Genomic DNA, 18,275 nt, shown 5'->3' on the forward strand with positions numbered 1-18,275 from the left:
AACTTTTGGTTTCCAAAGGAGACAGTTTGGGGGGTGGGAGGATGCGCTGGGGTTGTGGGATGCAAATCCTATAAAACTGGATTGTTATGATGATTGTACAACTATAAATGTAATAAATTCACCGAGTAATTTAAAAAAAGGAATAAAAAACAGACTCAGCAAACTGCTTTGAATTTTTTTGAGAATAATCTTCTACTGCAGGGGTCATTTTGAGTTATCCACTCATTGAGCGTTTCTCTTTTTAAATACAACTATTTTTAAGATATTGTTTAAGCAATGGAGGGAGAGGCTGTAGGATTCCTGCCATGATTTCAGTGTAGTAATTATTTACATTAACCCTCAGGCTTATTCCTCTCCATACAAATTTCTATCTCCTATCCTATGTTTTCTTCGTTCTCTATTTCAAGTTTCTTTCCCTACTTTAAGACCTTAGATTTTCTAGAATGTGAAAAACGAACTCTAAATAATAGTCCAGAGGCATTTCAACAATTCTTTTTATGAGGTAACTAAAAGGCGAAGCTAACACACAGCAACTAGAGGGCCAAAATTTTCTCTATTCTCATCTGGATGATATAGTGCTTCACTGTGACTTTGATTCTGGCTCAGAAATGCTGTAGAAATATCATTTATGAGGAAAGGTTAGGAATCCAAATTATAAAAGGTATGAATCAGCTGTGTGCCTATGCTGCATATTGAAACAGAGATACGAATATTGCACATGAGATCTCCTGATATGACAGGACATTCATAAATTAAGCTTAAACTGGAGGTTGAGATGCTACCCAGAGAAAGACTTAGCTGAGATGCTTAATTAAAACCATCTGTCAAGGCAAGAGGAGATGGAAGAAAGGTCCCACAGGCAGCTAGGAAGGAAAGAATCCCCTACAAGTGAGCTTGAAGGCTGGGATTGAAAATTAAAGCTGTGGATTTCACCTCTTCTAGAACACTTCTTCCCGGGCTCTATGAGAAGCACCCTCATCACTGGGACCGGCAGCTCAACTTGTATCCTGCATCTCATCTTGGTTGATGGGTGGTTAAGTGGGTGTTCGAGGGGGAGGGGGTGTCTCTGTCCTTAAACCAAAAAATATCTCTCTGCCCTCTCCCTTCCCTGCTGTCCTTTCCTCAATCTTTATTGTTTGTTGTTCTCTGGGTAAAAGGAGGAGGATGGAGGATAAACAAGCTCTTAAAAGAAGCTCTTTGCCCTTCGTCCCCAAACACCCCTCAGGCAAAACTTTCTGCTACAATGATCCTTTATTTGGGTTTTTGAAATTTAAGCACAGCATGACTTGCATCTTCTAAAAGAGCAGGGAGCGAGCAGGAGGGAGCACATTTTCAGCAAAGGGCCAGCAAATAAATATTTTAGGTTGAGGGCCATATGGTCTCTGTCTTAACCACTCAACACTGTTGTCTTAGCCCCAAAGCAGTCATAGATGATACTTAGACAAATGAGCCTAACTGTGCCTGCAAAACTTTATTTATGGATGTTGAAATCTTGTTCTTTTACATTTTTTCCCACTTACGTTTAAAAATGTAACAACCATTCCTAGCTTGGGGTCAGACCAAAACAGGCCACGGGCCAGATCTGACACTGGGCTGTGCAATTTGCTAACCCTTGACTTAAAAGGTAGGATCTTTTTGCTTTAAAAAATAAGAATTAATGAAGGTGAGTTGACCCATATCGCCTGTACTTTGGGAATTAAGTTTAGGTGTGGGTGTTATAAGCATTGGGACAGTCTGTGTGCTTGATATTTATTTGCTTGTCATGTTTAATTTGCTAGAGAATCTGATGAATTTGTTAGGGGAGGTTCCAATTAAAATGTGTAATTGATGATAGACGTGATTTTTAAATTAAAAGCTGGAAGGGAGTTTAACTACATTCATAAACAATAACAATGCTTGGAAGAACTGGAGTCTATATACATTTAATAGTTTTGTAGTAAAATTTATGTTTAATTTGTTATTTATATAGAAAAGATTTATCTGTTTAGGTAGTTAACTTGCCTGGTCAGGCATTTGAAGTAAAATTCATTGAATAAATTTATAAATGCAGGGTAAAATGTTTAAACAAACAAGATAAAGGCTGAGGATGTTTACCCTGTACAACTTCAATGAATTAAACATCAATTTAAAAAAACAGGGGAGGTAAAATTGTCATTTTAGATGTAGATTTATAAGTGACTCCACTTGTAAATAAGATTTGTATGTTAAAAGTTAGTCAAAAGGGGAGTTCCCATTGTGGCCCAGTGGAAACGAATCCGACTGGTATCCATCCATGAGGATATGGGTTCGATCCCTGGACTCACTCAGTGGATTAAGGATCCGGTGTTGCTGTGAGCTGTGATGTAGATCACAGATGTGGCTTGGATCTCATGTTGCTGTAGCTGTGGTGTTGGCCGGCAGCTGTAGCTCCAATCCATCCCCTAACTTGGGAACCTCTGTATGATACAGGTGCAGCCCTAAAAAAAAAAAAAGCAAAAGCCGTTTGGGTATCCGGCAAAGAAATGAAAATCATGAATCATCAATAACCACTTATGAGTGAAATTCTCTGTGAAAAATTTCATGTGGTCTTCGTCTTGGCCACAGCCACGGGGACCCTTGCTCTCCAAGTGGCTGCAGCGGGCCTTCTCTGGCGTGGCACGTGGTGGGGGCTGGTGTTCTCTGAGACTTCGGGCAAAGTGGAGATGGCCTTTCACGGACAGATCTATTCCTGAGAGGCCGGGCGCCTGCGACAAACCTGCCTTACAAACCAAAGCCATGTTTTCAGAGTAGATTCCCAGATAACTGATCTATACCAGCCAATGCTTTGTTCATTCTGTTTTCCTTTGGTAAAAACTAATAGCAACTTGGCAGGTAACCACCACTGAATTTACTGTCCTAAAGTCTTTTTCAAAGCAGTTCATCCTTTGAAAAAAAAAAAAAAAAGTGGTGTTTTTGTATAGGACTCGGCTCCCTGTCCATTAGCCACCCTGTTGCTCTATGTCTAGTGTCCCATGCTGGCTATGCACCTCCCGTGCAATGCAAGGTGCATCTTTTGATCCCTCATGTCAGCAGTAAGGGAGGCCCTTAGCCCAACAGGCCTCTGATTCAAAGGACAAACTTCAAAGTGAGTCTTCTGTTTGGAAGAAGCACGTGCTACCAATCTGTGTTGGCTTTTTTTTTTTTTTTCCGTTGATTTACAGTGTTGTGTCAATTCTGCTGTACAGCATAGTGACCCAGTCATACATATATATACATTCTTTTTCTGATAGTCCATTATGTGCTATCCCAAGAGATTGGACATAATTCCCTGTGCTGTACAGTAGGACCTCATTGCTTATTCATTCAACCATTCTTTTTTTTTTTTTTTTTGTCTTTTTAGGGCTGCACCTGCGGCATATGGAGGTTCCCAGGCTAGGGGTCAAATCGGAGCTGCAGCTGCCAGCCTACACCACAGACACAGCCACGCGAGATCCGGGCCACATCTGCAAACTACACCACAGCTCCCTGCAATGCCAGATCCTTTAACCCACTTAGCAAAGCCAGGGATGGAACCTCGTATTCACTAGTCAGGTTCTTAACCTACTGAGCCACAAAGGGAAATCCTGCTTGTCCATTCTGAATGCAGTAGTTTTTATCTACTCACCCCAAACTCCCTGTCCATCCCACTTCTTCCCCTATTTTTTAATCACATGCTGCCGACAGAACCTTCCTTGTCATTTTTGTTTTTCTATGTCCCATTATCCTTCCAGACTTCCCCTTCTGAAGTGTTTACACACAATCTCTACATCTGGATTTTGAGAGGGATTCTGCAGTGGTTTGCAGCTTGTCTAACAGAACAAGAGCCTAAACAAACAAAAAAAAAAAAAAAAACAAAAAAAAAAGAAAGGAAGAAAGGAAGGGAGGGGAAGACACAGCCTGTTCCCAGTCCTTCTAATTGTCCCCCAGCTGCTCTCCATTACCCAATACATTTGTTTGGGGGGTCGTACTAATTTAGATTCCATTTCTAGTTTTAATTCAAATGGCGTGACCGACCTGACCAAATGTTACATAGTAAATGATGTAGAGACCACACTGTGATTCTCAATTCATTTCTCAGTAAACGTTTTTGACATTGAGTCAAATAACTCCTCTAAAATTCCTTTAAAGGACAGCGGCATTACCCTTTGTTGTTGGCCATGATTGTTCTGATCATTGTTTAATTAGGAGGGAGATTCTGCCACTTTATGGATCATTTTACATCTTAAAAAAACCCACAGAATTATATTGGCACTTTTAATCGCTAATTAAAATATGCTGGCATCATACTTAATGTGTGAAATGAGCTGAATTAAGCCTTTTTAAGTTGGAAAATTCACTTTATGCAGGAATAGTGGTTGGAAACAGATGCAGAGATGAGGATGGGTATAATCATTTTATTGATACGATGGTTATAAGAACATTCTGTGCATTTGATGCAGCCCTACAATGCTCCTCCTGTGACTTCAGAACTCACTCATGTAAAAGAAGAATTCTGTTTTGTAAAAGGATGTATTCTTGCTCAAGTAGTAAACCTGAATTAAATAAATATCTTTGATGCAGCGCTATAGCTCCAAAGCATTTTTCAAAAAAACAACATATCAAAAGAAGAAAAACAGGAATGGCTTGTATTGCTCAGCTTGTATCCCAATGGAAATATAGGCTGCCAGGAAAAAAGAGTAACAGGCAGAGACTAAAGAGAGAAATCTGAGTTTGACAAGCATAGACTTGAGCAAGTTTTACTTGAAGAGCCAGGACCAATTGGATGGTTCTCTGTTTCCTGTACATGTTGTCCCACCAAGAGAATAACCTCTTCTGGGGCAATTATGTTGCTCCTTCAACATTCTAAGTACTGGAAATACAGCTGTGAACAATTTATGCCAAGACTTAGGACCCCTAACTTAGATTCAAGAGAAGTAATTTGAGCCATTAAGAACACTATGAGATGCTCCTGCATTCCAGGAGAATTAGAGAGGTGGCTCACCAATGAGACCCCCTACCCCCAAATATGGAAGAGCCTTCCAGCCCGAGATGACTATTTCCCATTCAAACCGGGAAGTGCTAAGTGTGTTTGAACACAGCAGTTTCTTATACGAGGAGGTTTCCTCCTAGACAGCTCTACCTGTCTTGATTCTCCCTAAATTCCACTTCCTCCATGGAGAAAAGCAGACTAGCACACAGGAGAGTATATCTTTCTAATAACTTCTTTTGCTTTGAAACCATCTTAAACTTAGAGAAAACTTGGAGGTATAGTACAAAGGGCTTTCTTTCTAAACTGTTTGAAACTCAGTTGCCCCTTCAGAGAACAATTCCTCCAAACAAGGCCCTCTCCTAGGAACCACAGAGGACCCTCAAACTCGGAAACTCACATTGATACTTTACTGTCATGTAACCTTCAGATCCCACTCGATTTTTGCCACTTCTCCCAGTAATGTCCTCTGTAGTAAAAGCACCTGGAACAGAATCACGTGATTGGATTTAGTTGTCAGATAGATTAGTTTCCTCAATCTGAAACAAGTCCTTCCTTAACTTTCATGAGCCTGATACTTTTGAAGATTTCAGGCCAGTTATTTTACAGATGTTTTCTCAGTTTGGGTTTGTCTGATGTTTCCTTGTGGCTAGAATCTGGTTACACTTCTTTGGCAGAAGCATCAGAGAACAGCACTCAGTGTACCCCCTCTACTGGCACAGGTCTCAGTGTTCTGTGGCTGACAGTGTTCACTGCAATGATTTGATTGAGAAGGGGTCTACCAGGCTTCTCTGCTGCTCTTTCTTTTTCTCTTTGTAGAGAGGTATTTTGAAACTATATAGTGTCCCATTCCTCATAAAACTTTTATCTATGTATATGGTTATTTATATTAACACGGATTCATGGTTTCCTATTTTTAGTTGAGACAATCTATAATCACCATGATCTATAGCAATGCTAAATTTGTCCTGCATTAGACCAGTGGGAAGCCTTTTAAGTTGGCTTCTGTATCTTTTTGACATATTCCCATCTTTCTTTGATGACTTTCTTCCTGGCACAAGAGGGAGTTCACAACTCATCTTGTACTTACTTGCCTTGCCCCAGCCCTGGAATTAGCCATTTCTCCAAAGAGTACTGGTTCCTTTTAGTGGAAAGTGGCATTTTAGAAGCCAAAATCTGGATACCAGGTGTGCTCATTGATGCTGGGTAGACAGAGCCAGGAAACATATGCACACATACATATAGGCACACATGACTACATTCCAACATTTACATGAATATTTATTTTGTATCTGCTTTAATATTGAAAGCCATAAGTTTACACTAATGCCTACTTTAGTTTTTTACATTTGTTTCATTTTTATTTTGTGCTTTTCCATGTTCATAATTATCTTCTTTAACATTGAGAAACCAGTCTCCCATTATTTGAAATGCATTTACTTATTTGGCCAATCCCTACCTCTGCCTCGCCTTTACAGACACACACACATTCACTCACTCAAAATATCCTCCTCACCCTATTTTGGCTCTAAAACCTAGTGCCAAGCCACTGCTACCCCATGTGGAAATGCTTCTCCATCCGCCCAAGCTCTGATGTGCAGACTGAGTACCTAACCACATGGGTACCCTCCTCACCCCCACATGAGCTCAAACACCATCATCTGGCCCAGCCCTCGTGTGGACACCCTCATGACCCTGCCCAGGTTCTGACACCACAGAGTCATGAACTCCCACCCTCCTCAAGCTCCTTCCTCCAGAAACATCCTTGTCACCCTGCCCAGGTTCTGGGTTCCCACACCCCAGCCCCGAACAGGGCTGCTCTGCTCTACCTCAGGGCAGTGGGCTGAATTGTTCAAGAAGGGAAGGGAAGTGGAAAAGAAAATAGGAGAAAGAAGCAAGTATAGACTTTGAAGTAAAATAAACTTGTCTTTCAGTCCTTATTGCCACTTAAGAGCTGTGAACTCTGGCAAAGCTGCAGACCTGCTCTGAGCTTTTTGAAACCTGGGTCTGCTACTCTCTCAGTCTGCTCAGACCATAGTAACAGAACATCACAGACTGGGTGACAAATAAACAACAGAAATGTATTTCTCACGGTTCTGGGGACTGCAGTTCCAAGATCAGGATGCCAGAATAGTCAGGTTCTGGTGAAGGCCCTCTTCTGGGTTGCAGGCTTTTCACTGTCTCCTCGTGTGCTGGCAAGGGGCTCCAGAGCTTCCGCTGACTGGCTGGCTGGCTGGCTGGCTGGCTGGCTTGCTTGCTTGCTTGCTTGCTTTCTTCTTCTTTGGCCACCCCGCAGCCTATGGAGTTCCCAGGGCCAGGGAATCAGATGAGCCACAGTTGAGACCTAAGCAGCAGCTGTAGCAACGCCAGATCCTTAACCCACTGTACCAGGCTGAGGATTGAACCTATATCCCAGCGCTCCCAAGATGCCATGGATCCTGTTGCACCATAGCAGGAACTCCTGGATTCTTTATAAAATTGGCACAAATCCCATTCAGGAGACCCTGCCCTCATGACCTAATCACATCCCAAAGTCCCCATCTTCAAATACCATCACATTGGGCATTAGGATTCCAATAGGTGTATATGGGAGGTAGACACACACTCTCAGACCATAGCAGCCACTGACCAGTTCTGTGACCTCAGGCACATCACCCACACACTGTAAGATGAGTTACTGTGGGGCTTAAGTGTGATCGTGCATACAAAGCGCCAGACCCTGGCAGGAACTGGGCAATTGCTATTGCCATCGTTATCTCTAAATGGAGATGTCGACATTTGTATTCTAGGGTCGTTGTGAGGATTCCTGATAAGAGATGCAAACTACCCAGCACACCATAAATGCTTGGTATGTAATCGCTGCTCTTATTTGTGCCTCCTTTTCCCATATATACTCTGTCTGTAGGCATTTTTGTACATATATATTCTCAGGTTGTAAATTCATTGAAAGCAGGAAACTTATGCTCATTTGGGATCCTCAGTGATGCCTCGTGGAGTTCTTGGCATGCATTTTTTCACTAAATTAATGGAGAGCTTTAAATTACCAAGATTAAAATTTGGGAGTTCTGCTCTGTAGGCAATTTGTAATCATTATAAATTTGGGGGTATGGTAGAGCCCTCGGAAGTGTTGCTAAAGAGCAATTAATTGGATGGTTCTGTGTATGATGAAGTAGATAGGAATGGAAGGTGGAGATTTTGAAAGTGTATTTATTTGGGGCACAGGGAAGAACCTTCCACATTTGCAGTTTATGATGTGATTTCAGATAATCAGGTTTTGGTGTGCCAAGTCGCATTTACTCCCCAAACAATAATTATTTGTTCTCACCATGGGTGGGGAAATGTTTCTGTGTGTAGTGTCTGGGCGAACGGGGGTTAGGGGGCAGGACTGAGCAGAGGGCAGCATAAAAGCACCAACTCACAAAACTGGGCAGAAGGGAAAGGGGGTCCAGGAGGGAACTGGGAGGTGACCTAGCAGTCCATTTCCATTTGGCCTGAGGCCCTGATGTTTGCTGGTCACTGAGGATGTCAATACCCAAGTGAAAAAGTAAGGGAGAGTTGAAAAATTGGCAAAACTCAGCTTCCTTCAGGTCAACCCTTTTCCTTCCCTGTGAGCCTCTTGTGGTAGAAGAACAAAGTGAGAGAGGGAGAATGAATGAATGGGAAGTGATTCCCAGGCCCCTTGCCTCCAAGGCTCTTCTCCCCACCTCTTTTCCACACAGGTCACTGCTTTGTCCGAAGGCCTTCTCTACCCGTAGAGGCCATGGCTCTGTAGCCCTAGGAAGATCAAAGGCCTTGTAGGACTTGTTTACTGTCTCTGCCTTTGAAAACGTTGTCTTTCTTCCTAGCACGTGCCTGTACTGAAGGATGGGAGGCCTGAGAATTCCAAGTTTGAGAAAGTTAGCATCAGGTCTCCATCAGATGTCATAAATGATGGCGTCTAGCAAGCACTTTTCGAGAAGCCTTGTTTCTTTCGTAATAGCGGTGTTCTCTCCATTTCGCTGGGCAATGGTGTAGAACAAGAGCTCTGCCAAAAGTCCATCTGGGAAATAAGACTTTCTGGCCCAAATCATCAGTAATAGAAAGCCTTATTGTCGAACCCTTAGTTTACGAGGCTACGGACATGTTTCCTGTTTTGCAGCCTTCCCTGAATGACTCACAGAGTAATGTCTATGGTTGTGAGCTGTGATTTAGAAGAGGTTTACTCTAGGGTTTGTCAAGGTCTTAAAAGGATAAACAGAGTAGACTAAGGAAGAAAGTTTGCCTCTGTCTCCACACTTGTAAGACCTGAATAGACTTGGGATATCGAGAGTGGAGAAAGTCAGTTCTGTTCCTGTAAAGTCATAATGACAGAACATAAGCAGAAATCCAAAGACTGTGTGCTTAAACATCGAATTCCTCCACCGCGGGAGGGGGCGATTATAGGATGTCATGGCCATGGAGCGGTGGATGGCTGTGGGCAGGCTAGTGTCTGAATTCACAGACGGGGTTCTTCTTGTTCACTCTGTACACACGCAGGTTCCTGTATCTATGTGTTTGCCGGAAGGGGTAATGAATACTTTCAGTGGGAGACGTATAAGACTTGGATAAATTATCAGTGGGGAAATCACTCCCTGAATAAAGTTCATATTGATCTATCAGGTTACATGTATATAAATGTTAAATGGTTTAGAAGTTAATATCATTGATAGTAGAGTTTTGGTGCCACAAGAATATGCCAAGATGTGAGGGCAAAGAGCTGCCTCTTTTTTTTTTTTTTTTTGGCTTTTCTAGGCGCACCCGTGCCATATGGAGGTTCCCAGGCTAGGGGTCTAATTGGAGCTGTAGCCCCCGGCCTACACCAGAGCCACAGCAATGCGAGATCCTAGCCGTGTCTGCGACCTACACCACAGCTCACGGCAATGCGGGATCCTTAACCCACTGAGCAAGGCTAGGGATTGAACCCACAACCCCATGGTTCCTAGTCAGATTCGTTAACCACTGCGCCGCTACGGGAACTCCGTTTTCACTGATTCTTGTACTTTGCCTTCCATGTTTACTCACGTGACAAGGTTATACCATTTTCCTTTTGAGCCAATGTTCAGGGCATGTTTACAGACACTTTCAGGCTCGTGATGAAGTGTGACCAGATGGGATGAACAGCTCTAAACCTGCAAGATTTGTGATGTGCCTTTTCTGGGAGCAGACACAGCATCTTGCATCAAAACTATGCTCTGCCCCCTCGCTGCTGATCTCTTTTCCCAAGACGACTCCGTGTAGTGCACGAATGGTCCAGCCTGTGAAAACAGCTGTCCGCTTGTTCTGAGGAGGCTTGGAAGAAGAAAAACTTTATATTTAGGTACTTTGAGTTTCTGGGTTCCTTTGAAGGATAAAAGTCCTCAATTTGCATTTATTTGCATATTTTAGACAGTGCTAAGAGCTAAGATTTTTTTTTAATCCAATAGCTATTTAAAGGGGTAGTGTTATAAACAAGGTAGACAAAATAGATGCCCTTAAAAATGCTTATATTCTAGTCCTAGAGAAGAAAAAAAGGCAAATGAAGACGTTAACAAGGTAGTTTAAAGATTATGTATGATTAGTGCTATGAAAGAAAGAAACAGGATTATATTGAAAGAATGGATTTCTTTGCTTTTTTTTTTTTTTTTTTTTGCTTTTTAGGGCATACCTGTGGCATGTGGAGGGTCCCAGGCTAAGGGTCGAATTGGAGCTACAGCTGCCAGCTTACACCACAGCCACAGAAACATGAGATCCGAGCTGCATCTGTGACCTACACCATAGCTCACGGCAACGCCAGATCCCCAACCCCCTGAGCAAGGCCAGGGATCAAACCCACAACCTCACGATTCCTAGTCAGATTTGTTTCTGCTGCACCACGACAGAATTCTGAGAGAATGGATTTCTTTGAAAGTTCAGAAAAGACCTTTTTTAAAAGGTGATAATAAGGCTATAACCTGTCACACAAAGGTCTCAGAAGAAAACATTTCAGGCAAAATTGTAAGCACAAAGGCAGATTTGAGTAGCTGAGCTTAGTTATTTGGTGAATAAAAATAAAGTTAGTATGGTTGGATGACTGCAATAAACAGAAGGAGAGGAGTGAGACATGAGGTCTGAGATACAGCCCAAGGCAAGGTCATACAAGGCCTTGGAGGAAAGGTTATGAATTTGAGATTTGTTTCAAGGACACTGGAAAACTGACTTTTAAGCAGAGGTGTGATGTGATCCAAAGGAAAAAAACACTCTTTTTTCCAGGGATGGACGGTCTTAGCCATAGCACAAAACCAATGTTGCAAATGGCCTACCCCAAGGCTCAACAACTATGATTAGATGTCTACTTTCTCTTGAAAATTCAGTACAACCAGGGTTTCGTGTCTATTCCATACTTAGTGCCGACCTCATACACAATGGGAATAGGTAAGGATTATTGGACTAGACGTGCTAAAGCCCCCCTCAGAGCCAGAATTCAGACCTTGAGACTGATGTCCCAGGAGTTGGGGGCAGACATCCTGCAGACCTGAGATCAAACCCATGAGTATGGAGGGGTTTGCTGGCCAGACGGTGCTGATTTTGCTGAACTCTCACAGTGATGCCGATCTGATAAACTGCAGATTGAATCCAACCACTGCTACTAAAAACAGCTGATGCAGTAACAGAGGCATAGGGGACAACAGCACCTCCATCATTAAGGATTAAAATGGAAGGTGCTCGCATCACTTCCACTCCTATCCCATCTATTGGTCTAACAGGCATCAATGGAGTTCAGAATAAATACAGTTAATTCTTGTTAAGCGTGCAACTCAACTAGGGGGAGCAGCAGCGCACAGATATTCTAGAGAAAGTAACCTAAGATTTCAACTGCCCAACAAGTCATGGGCACTAGTCAGTTTCCTTTCCAGAGACCATGGAAACTGTTAATCTGGCAGTCAATGAACTGCAGTATAATTAAGTCTGTTCCAAGCACTTTATAACTTCCAGCCATGCTCAAGCCTCACCACTTGTCCCTATTCTCCAAAAGCCAAGAATCATGTTAGGAGCCAAAGATGCTATGTAACCCTCAAAGTTACATGGGACAGGTAAAGACCTATAAATGGGACTTAGGAGGAAAAATTCCTCCTAATTATCCTCTCTCTCCCAACCCTTGCAAAGTCTGAAAGGACCAGGGTAAGATGTGGAGAGAGATGGTTTGTAAATCTCTTTTCAGGCCTTCACAGAAAAAGGTCTCAATCTCCTTCCAGTTGCTGATGCATTGACTTCACTTTGTACCTAGTTGCATCCAGGTTGCTGCAAATCACTTTATTTTGTTCTTTTTTCTGGCTGAGTAGTATTTTCTGACATACTCAAGAGCTAGCACAAAAAAAGAAAAAAAAAGGAGTTCCCGTCGTGGCACAGTGGTTAATGAATCCGACTAGGAACCATGAGGTTGCAGGTTCGATCCCTGGCCTTGCTCAGTGGGTTAAGGATCCAGCGTTGCCGTGAGCTATGGTGTCGGTCACAGACGCGGCTCGGATCTCATGTTGCTGTGGCTCTGGCGTAGGCTGGCAGCTACAGCTCCGATTAGACCCCAGCCTGGGAACCTCCATATGCCGTGGGAGCAGCCCAAGAAATGGCAAAAAGACAAAGAAAAAAAGAAACTAGCACAGACCCCACAGGGGAAAGGTTCATTGCCACAAGACGCCCCCTCCTTCAGCCATCAGCTGCAAATGGGGTGCCCCGGCTGCCACCACTTCTACCCAGCCAACTACAAATTCAGGGGTTCCCACAATCCCCTCCTCAGGTTTGACAACTGGCTAGAATAACTGCCATAACTCAGGAAAGTGCTTTGGATGGTTACCAGTTCATTATAAAGCCTGCAACTCAGAAACAGCCAGAGGTACAGGACAAGGTCCAGGGGAAGTGGAGCTTCCATGCCGCCTCTGGGCACACTGCTGTCCCAAAACTGCAGTGTGGTCACTAGCTCATTAGTTCCTCCAGTCCCATCATTTAGGGGTTTTTATGGAGGTTTTTTTTTACGTAGGTGTAATTGGTTAAATCATTGGCCATTGGCTGCTGAACTCAATCGCCATCTCTTCTTCCCTCCCCAGAGGTCAGCGGTGGGGCTGAAATTTCTGCTAATCATGTGGTTGATTTTTTTGGCTCCCATTCCCCATCCTGAGTCTATTTACCAGTGACCGCCCCCCCCCCCCCCCCGGGTTATCACATCAGCACTCCAAAGACAGCATAGTTCAAAACTTTTAGGAGCTCTGTGCCAGGAAGAGGGACAAAGACTACATTTTTTTTTTCTTATACCACAATATGTCACAACAATAGATAAGTACACACCACACACATATTGCTCAAGAATCTAGCAGTTTGCAGAAAGTCAAGGATTCATATTTGGAGGTTGCCTGTCTGTCTCTTTCCATGACACGTAACTGTATTGTTTGCTCAGCAATATTGTATGGACCTGAATTGAGCACAAGCACTGTATTTGGGATTACTTCAAAACCAAGTCAATATTTTGTTTATTTTTATTATTTTTAGTAGTTCTCCTTTAAGACTAAAATACTACATTTTACTTCAGTTGCAAGAGGATAAAGTATTCATTTGAAGAAATGAATTGAATATTAGGTTACTTCTGAATCTTAAGACCCAAGAGGAAAACGATTGTTTTTCCCATGCTAATGTTTCAAAAATAGACAAACTTTAAACTATCTCTGAGGGATATATATTGCGAATGCCTGAGAAACAAAAGATTGTTACAGGTTATTTCATGTATGCTCATAAAACTACTTCTAGTTTTTAGTTATATTTCAATCAGTATCCCCTATATAATGATGTTACCAGAAGGTTTCTCCTTGTTTCAAAGTAGCAGAAGATTTGCTTAAGAACCCACAAGATCCTGGTTCCTGGTGTGGCTCAGCGGGTTAAGAACCCAACTAGTATCCATGAGGATACAAGTTTGATCCCTGGCCTTGGTCAGTGGTTTAAGGGTCCAGCATTGACACAAGCTGCTGCGTAGGTTGCAGATGTAGCTCGGATCCAGTGTGGCTGTGGCTTAGGCTGGCAGCTCAAGCTCTCCTTTGACCCCCAGCTGAGGAACTTCCATATGCCACAGGTGCAGCTCCAAAAAAGAAAAAAAATAATTCACAAGATCATTGACTCTTCATCTGTGAAATTGTTTATCTGCTTTTCTCCTACTAGACTATAAACTTATTGTGTGTTATGGACTGTAACTTGTTCATTTCTGTAGGCCCAGCAGTTATCACAGTATCAGGCGAAGAGTAAATGCTCAACAAATACCTATTATATTACCATATTACATCATTCTCAAATATTTTTCGCATTTTCATAACTGAAATTGGGATGCATCTTACAATTGATAATGGCTTAAGTCTCTGCCAGCCTGGTTTGAAGATCTTCAATTGATACCCGTTGTAAAACCAAGGGCACATCAAATTCAAGCATATGAGATTTGATGAAAAATGATTACTTAATTATTAAAAGGTTATCTTCCTAGAGTTTATTATAATACTGATTCAGACATGTTTTATAAAGGGATGTCATGAGTATGACATTAAATATCCTTTTACGATTTTACATCCTCATAAATTATATCATTTCACTCAAAATCTGTCATCATCTCTTTTTTTTGCTACTTATTAGTTCCAATAAAAATATATAACGCTACGAATGGAATACATCATTTTAACCACACTGATTACCTTTATCTTACCATGAAATTGAGAAATGGGCCATTCTCTTCAGAGATTTTTTTTGTTATCCTTTTATTCATTCTTTTATAATTTACTCCTAAGTACGAATACATTTCACATTAATTTGTGTTTTCTATTAATGCAGTTATCAGATACTGAGTATACATAGTAACACATTCTGCTAAAAGCCATGGTGTTGGGGGGCCAGTTCTATTTCTATCCCCATGCCACCTCAGGACCTTAAGCCACTGGCAAAGCCTCCTAAGCAAAGAAACAGTCACTGCATTGTGGCACACCAAACCCACACTTGCAGGCTTTAGTAAGAAACCTTCTGCGGCTCCTGCTCTATTAGCGAATTTCAAATGTACTTGTATGCATGTACTGCCTTGTTTCTCCAGTTCTCCGTTTGTAAGCTTGATTGTTTCAATAGCTGGGGGAAAACCATTTTATTACAACCTGCATGACCACATTTGTTTAATTTGAAAGGATTTGGAAGAAAGGAAATTAAGAGACATTGAAAAAAAAAAACGATGTGTTTGTATGTTGTTAATGAAGGATGCAAATGAAAGAAAGAAAACCTGATTTCTAAGGCAATAATCTGCTTATTATAGCAAATATTATTATAGAGAAGCCGATATTATTATATATCGGCTTCTCCATAATATTAATATCTCTATAATTATAATTACAAGCACTCCTATGTCCACTGCAGCACTATTCACAATAGCCAAGACATGGAAACAACCTAAATGTCCATCGACAGATGAATGGATTAAGAAGATGTGGTACATACATATAATGGAATCAGCCATAAAAAAAAATGAAATAATGCCATTTGCAGCAACATGGATGCAACTAGAAATCATCACACTAAAGACGAAGTAAGGCAGAGAAAGAAACAAATACTACATATCATTTATTTGAAGAAACTAAAACTGGCACAAGTGAACCTGTCTACAAAACAGAAACAGATTCACAGACCTAGAGAACAGGCTTGTGGTTGCCAAGGAAGAGGGGGAAGAAGTGGGAAGGACTGGGATTTTAGGGTTAGTAGATGCAAACTATTACATTTAGATTGGATAAGCAATAAGGTCCTACTATACAGCACAGGCAACTATATCCAATCTCTTGGGATAGACCATGATGGAAGATAATAGAAAATAGAATGTGTATACATATTTATGACTGGTCACTATGCTGTAGAGCAGAAATTGGCACAACACTGGGATCAATTATAATTTTTTAAAAAGGAAAAAAAAAATCTGTCTCAGGTTTCCTCTCCTCTGTCTTCTCTTATGTTTAGGTTTTTTTCTTCTTGCATCTTTTGTCTTCTTTCAAAAAATGAAATTAAGAAAAATAAAACATGAAGTTCCTGTTGTGATGCAGTGGAAACAAATTTGACTAGTATCCATGAGGATGCAGGCTTGATCCCTGGCCTCGCTCAGTGGGTCAGGGATCTGGAGTTGCTGTGAGCTGTGGTGTAGGTCGCAGACATGGCTTGGATCCCACGTTGCTGAGGCTGTGGCGTAGGCCAGCAGCTGTAGCTCCGATTCGACCCCTAGCCTGGGAACCTCCATATGTCTTGGGTATGGCCCTAAAAAGCAAAAAATAAAAAAATAATAAAATATAACATGATCTAAGAGTGGAAGTAATTTGCAAAGTAATATATAGTCAATAAAATTATTACATTAATTATCAATGGAGAATTCAATTTTTAAAGACTATGTATAAGACCACCTAATTGTTAAAAGTATAGAAAGGTATATTTTTATAGAATGTCTAATTTTTTCAGTTTAATATGTATATAAAGGCATCTAGCATGAGCCAGGAATGTGCTTAGAGTGAATGGGGTATAGTTTCTGTAGAACTTGGCCATCAGCATCACCCAGGAATTTTGTTAAAAATGTCAACCCTCCAAGCCTACCCCAGATCTACCGAATCAGGAACTCTGGGATTGAGATTCATAAACTCTTAAAGCTGATTCTGATATACAATAAAGTTTGAGGACACCTGATCCATAAGAAACAAAAACTATTGCCACATAGTGTTGAAAATGCTACAATAAATGGGTCTACAAAGCACTCTGGAGAAAGGAAGAAACAGCGAATAACTATCTGGGAAAATCAAAGACGACAGAGCCAACTTGGGCTTGAGTAGAAATTTTTTTTTTCTTTTCTTTTCTTTTTAGGGCCACACCTGCAGCATATGGACGTTCCCAGGCTAGGGGTGGATTCAGAACTGCAGATGAAGCCTATGCCACAGCAGCGCAGGACCTGAGCCACATCTGTGACCTACACTACAGCTTGCAACAACACTGAATCCTTAACCCAGTGAGCAGGACTAGGGATCAAACCCACATCCTCACAGACCCTATGTCAGGTTCTTAACCCACTGAACCACTATGGGAACTCCAAATTTGATTCTTCAATTCAGTAAATGTTTATTGAACCCATACTGTCCTGGACATTCTGTTAGACTGAGAAAGTTTAACAAATAGTTCAGTAAGAGTCACTGAGCAATAGCTCAAGGAAGATTTACCAGGAAGCTAACCAGGCTCAAGCTCCAGGCTTCCTCAGGTGTCTGGGACCCTTCCAATACCCCAACTCAATTTTTGTAATCATGCAAAAGTATGATAATGTATAATTTTGTACTCTTTCTTTTACATTAGATCCTAAAATTGTATAACCCTCACTCAGGTCTCCCACAAAAGCTGCATCTATCTCACACTTGCCATGACTGGGGGTAGAAGACAAGTAGTAAGGAAGCAAGTAGGACCTTCCAGCAAAGGAAACCATATACACCAAGGGACCGAGGCAGAAACTGACAAGTCTATCAGGTGACTGGGGAAGGTGATGCTGAAAATATGCATTACCAGGGGTCTTGTATGCGCTGCCAAGGGATTTGCACTTGATCTTCTATGCAGTAGATAGCATTAGAGATTTTTCTAATTAGATGCTTGCATTTAAGAAAGGCAATTGTAGGAATTCCCACTGTGGCTTAGCAGTAATGAACCTGACTAGTATCCATGAGAATGCCTGTTCCATCCCTGGCCTCGCTCACTGGGTTGAAAATCTAGCATTGCCATGAACTTTGGTGTAGGTCACAGATGCAGCATTGCTGTGGCATACATAGGCCAGCAGCTGCAGCTCCAATTTGACCCCTAGCCTGGGAATTTCCATATTCTGCAACTGGCTCTGAAGAAAAAAAAAAAAGGCAATTGTAGAAGGAAACCAACTGATGAAGGAAGAGACCAGTCAGGGACATCAGGAGCAACATAATGAAATCAACCAGGAGGGAAGTATTGAAGGGTTAGGTTCAGGGCAATGGGACTGAATTTGAGGGGCACTTCAGAGAGGCAATCCACCTGGGGACCAATCAGAAGATAGACCAGGAAGAGACATTAAAGACAGCTTTCAGATTTATGGTTTGAATGGTTTGGATGACTTATAATGTGGACAATAAACCTCACAACTCAAAGAAAAATATAAGAGGAGCAGTGGATTTGAGGGAGAAAATAATGAATTCTGTTTTCATTCTGTTGAGTTTTTCTACATTATGCTTCTATCAGTCTGAAATACATACATATAATTCTAATCAACTGCTTTTGAAAAGAGCTGCATATTTAA

The 18,275-nt window shown here is 41.6% G+C and overlaps 1 protein-coding gene across 3 annotated transcripts in view; it reads left to right on the top strand.

The window, feature by feature from the left end:
• CPA6 (carboxypeptidase A6) overlaps positions 1–18,275 on the top strand; it is a 248,588-nt gene that overhangs the window by 132,384 nt on the left and 97,929 nt on the right. The window contains exons 1-2 of one of the 3 annotated variants that reach the window (XM_047783797.1): positions 1,553–1,624; positions 7,753–7,811. The exons of 1 other annotated variant lie outside the window; for it this stretch is intronic. In XM_047783797.1, coding sequence (XP_047639753.1) covers positions 7,780–7,811 — 32 coding nt within the window. In that variant the 5' untranslated portion in view covers positions 1,553–1,624; positions 7,753–7,779. Of the gene's footprint in view, positions 1–1,552; positions 1,625–7,752; positions 7,812–18,275 lie in introns of those variants that run through there. One more of the 3 variants, XM_047783798.1, reaches the window with a different exon arrangement.

This window comes from Phacochoerus africanus, chromosome 6 (genome assembly GCF_016906955.1).
Source record: "Phacochoerus africanus isolate WHEZ1 chromosome 6, ROS_Pafr_v1, whole genome shotgun sequence".
NCBI lineage: Eukaryota > Metazoa > Chordata > Mammalia > Artiodactyla > Suidae > Phacochoerus > Phacochoerus africanus.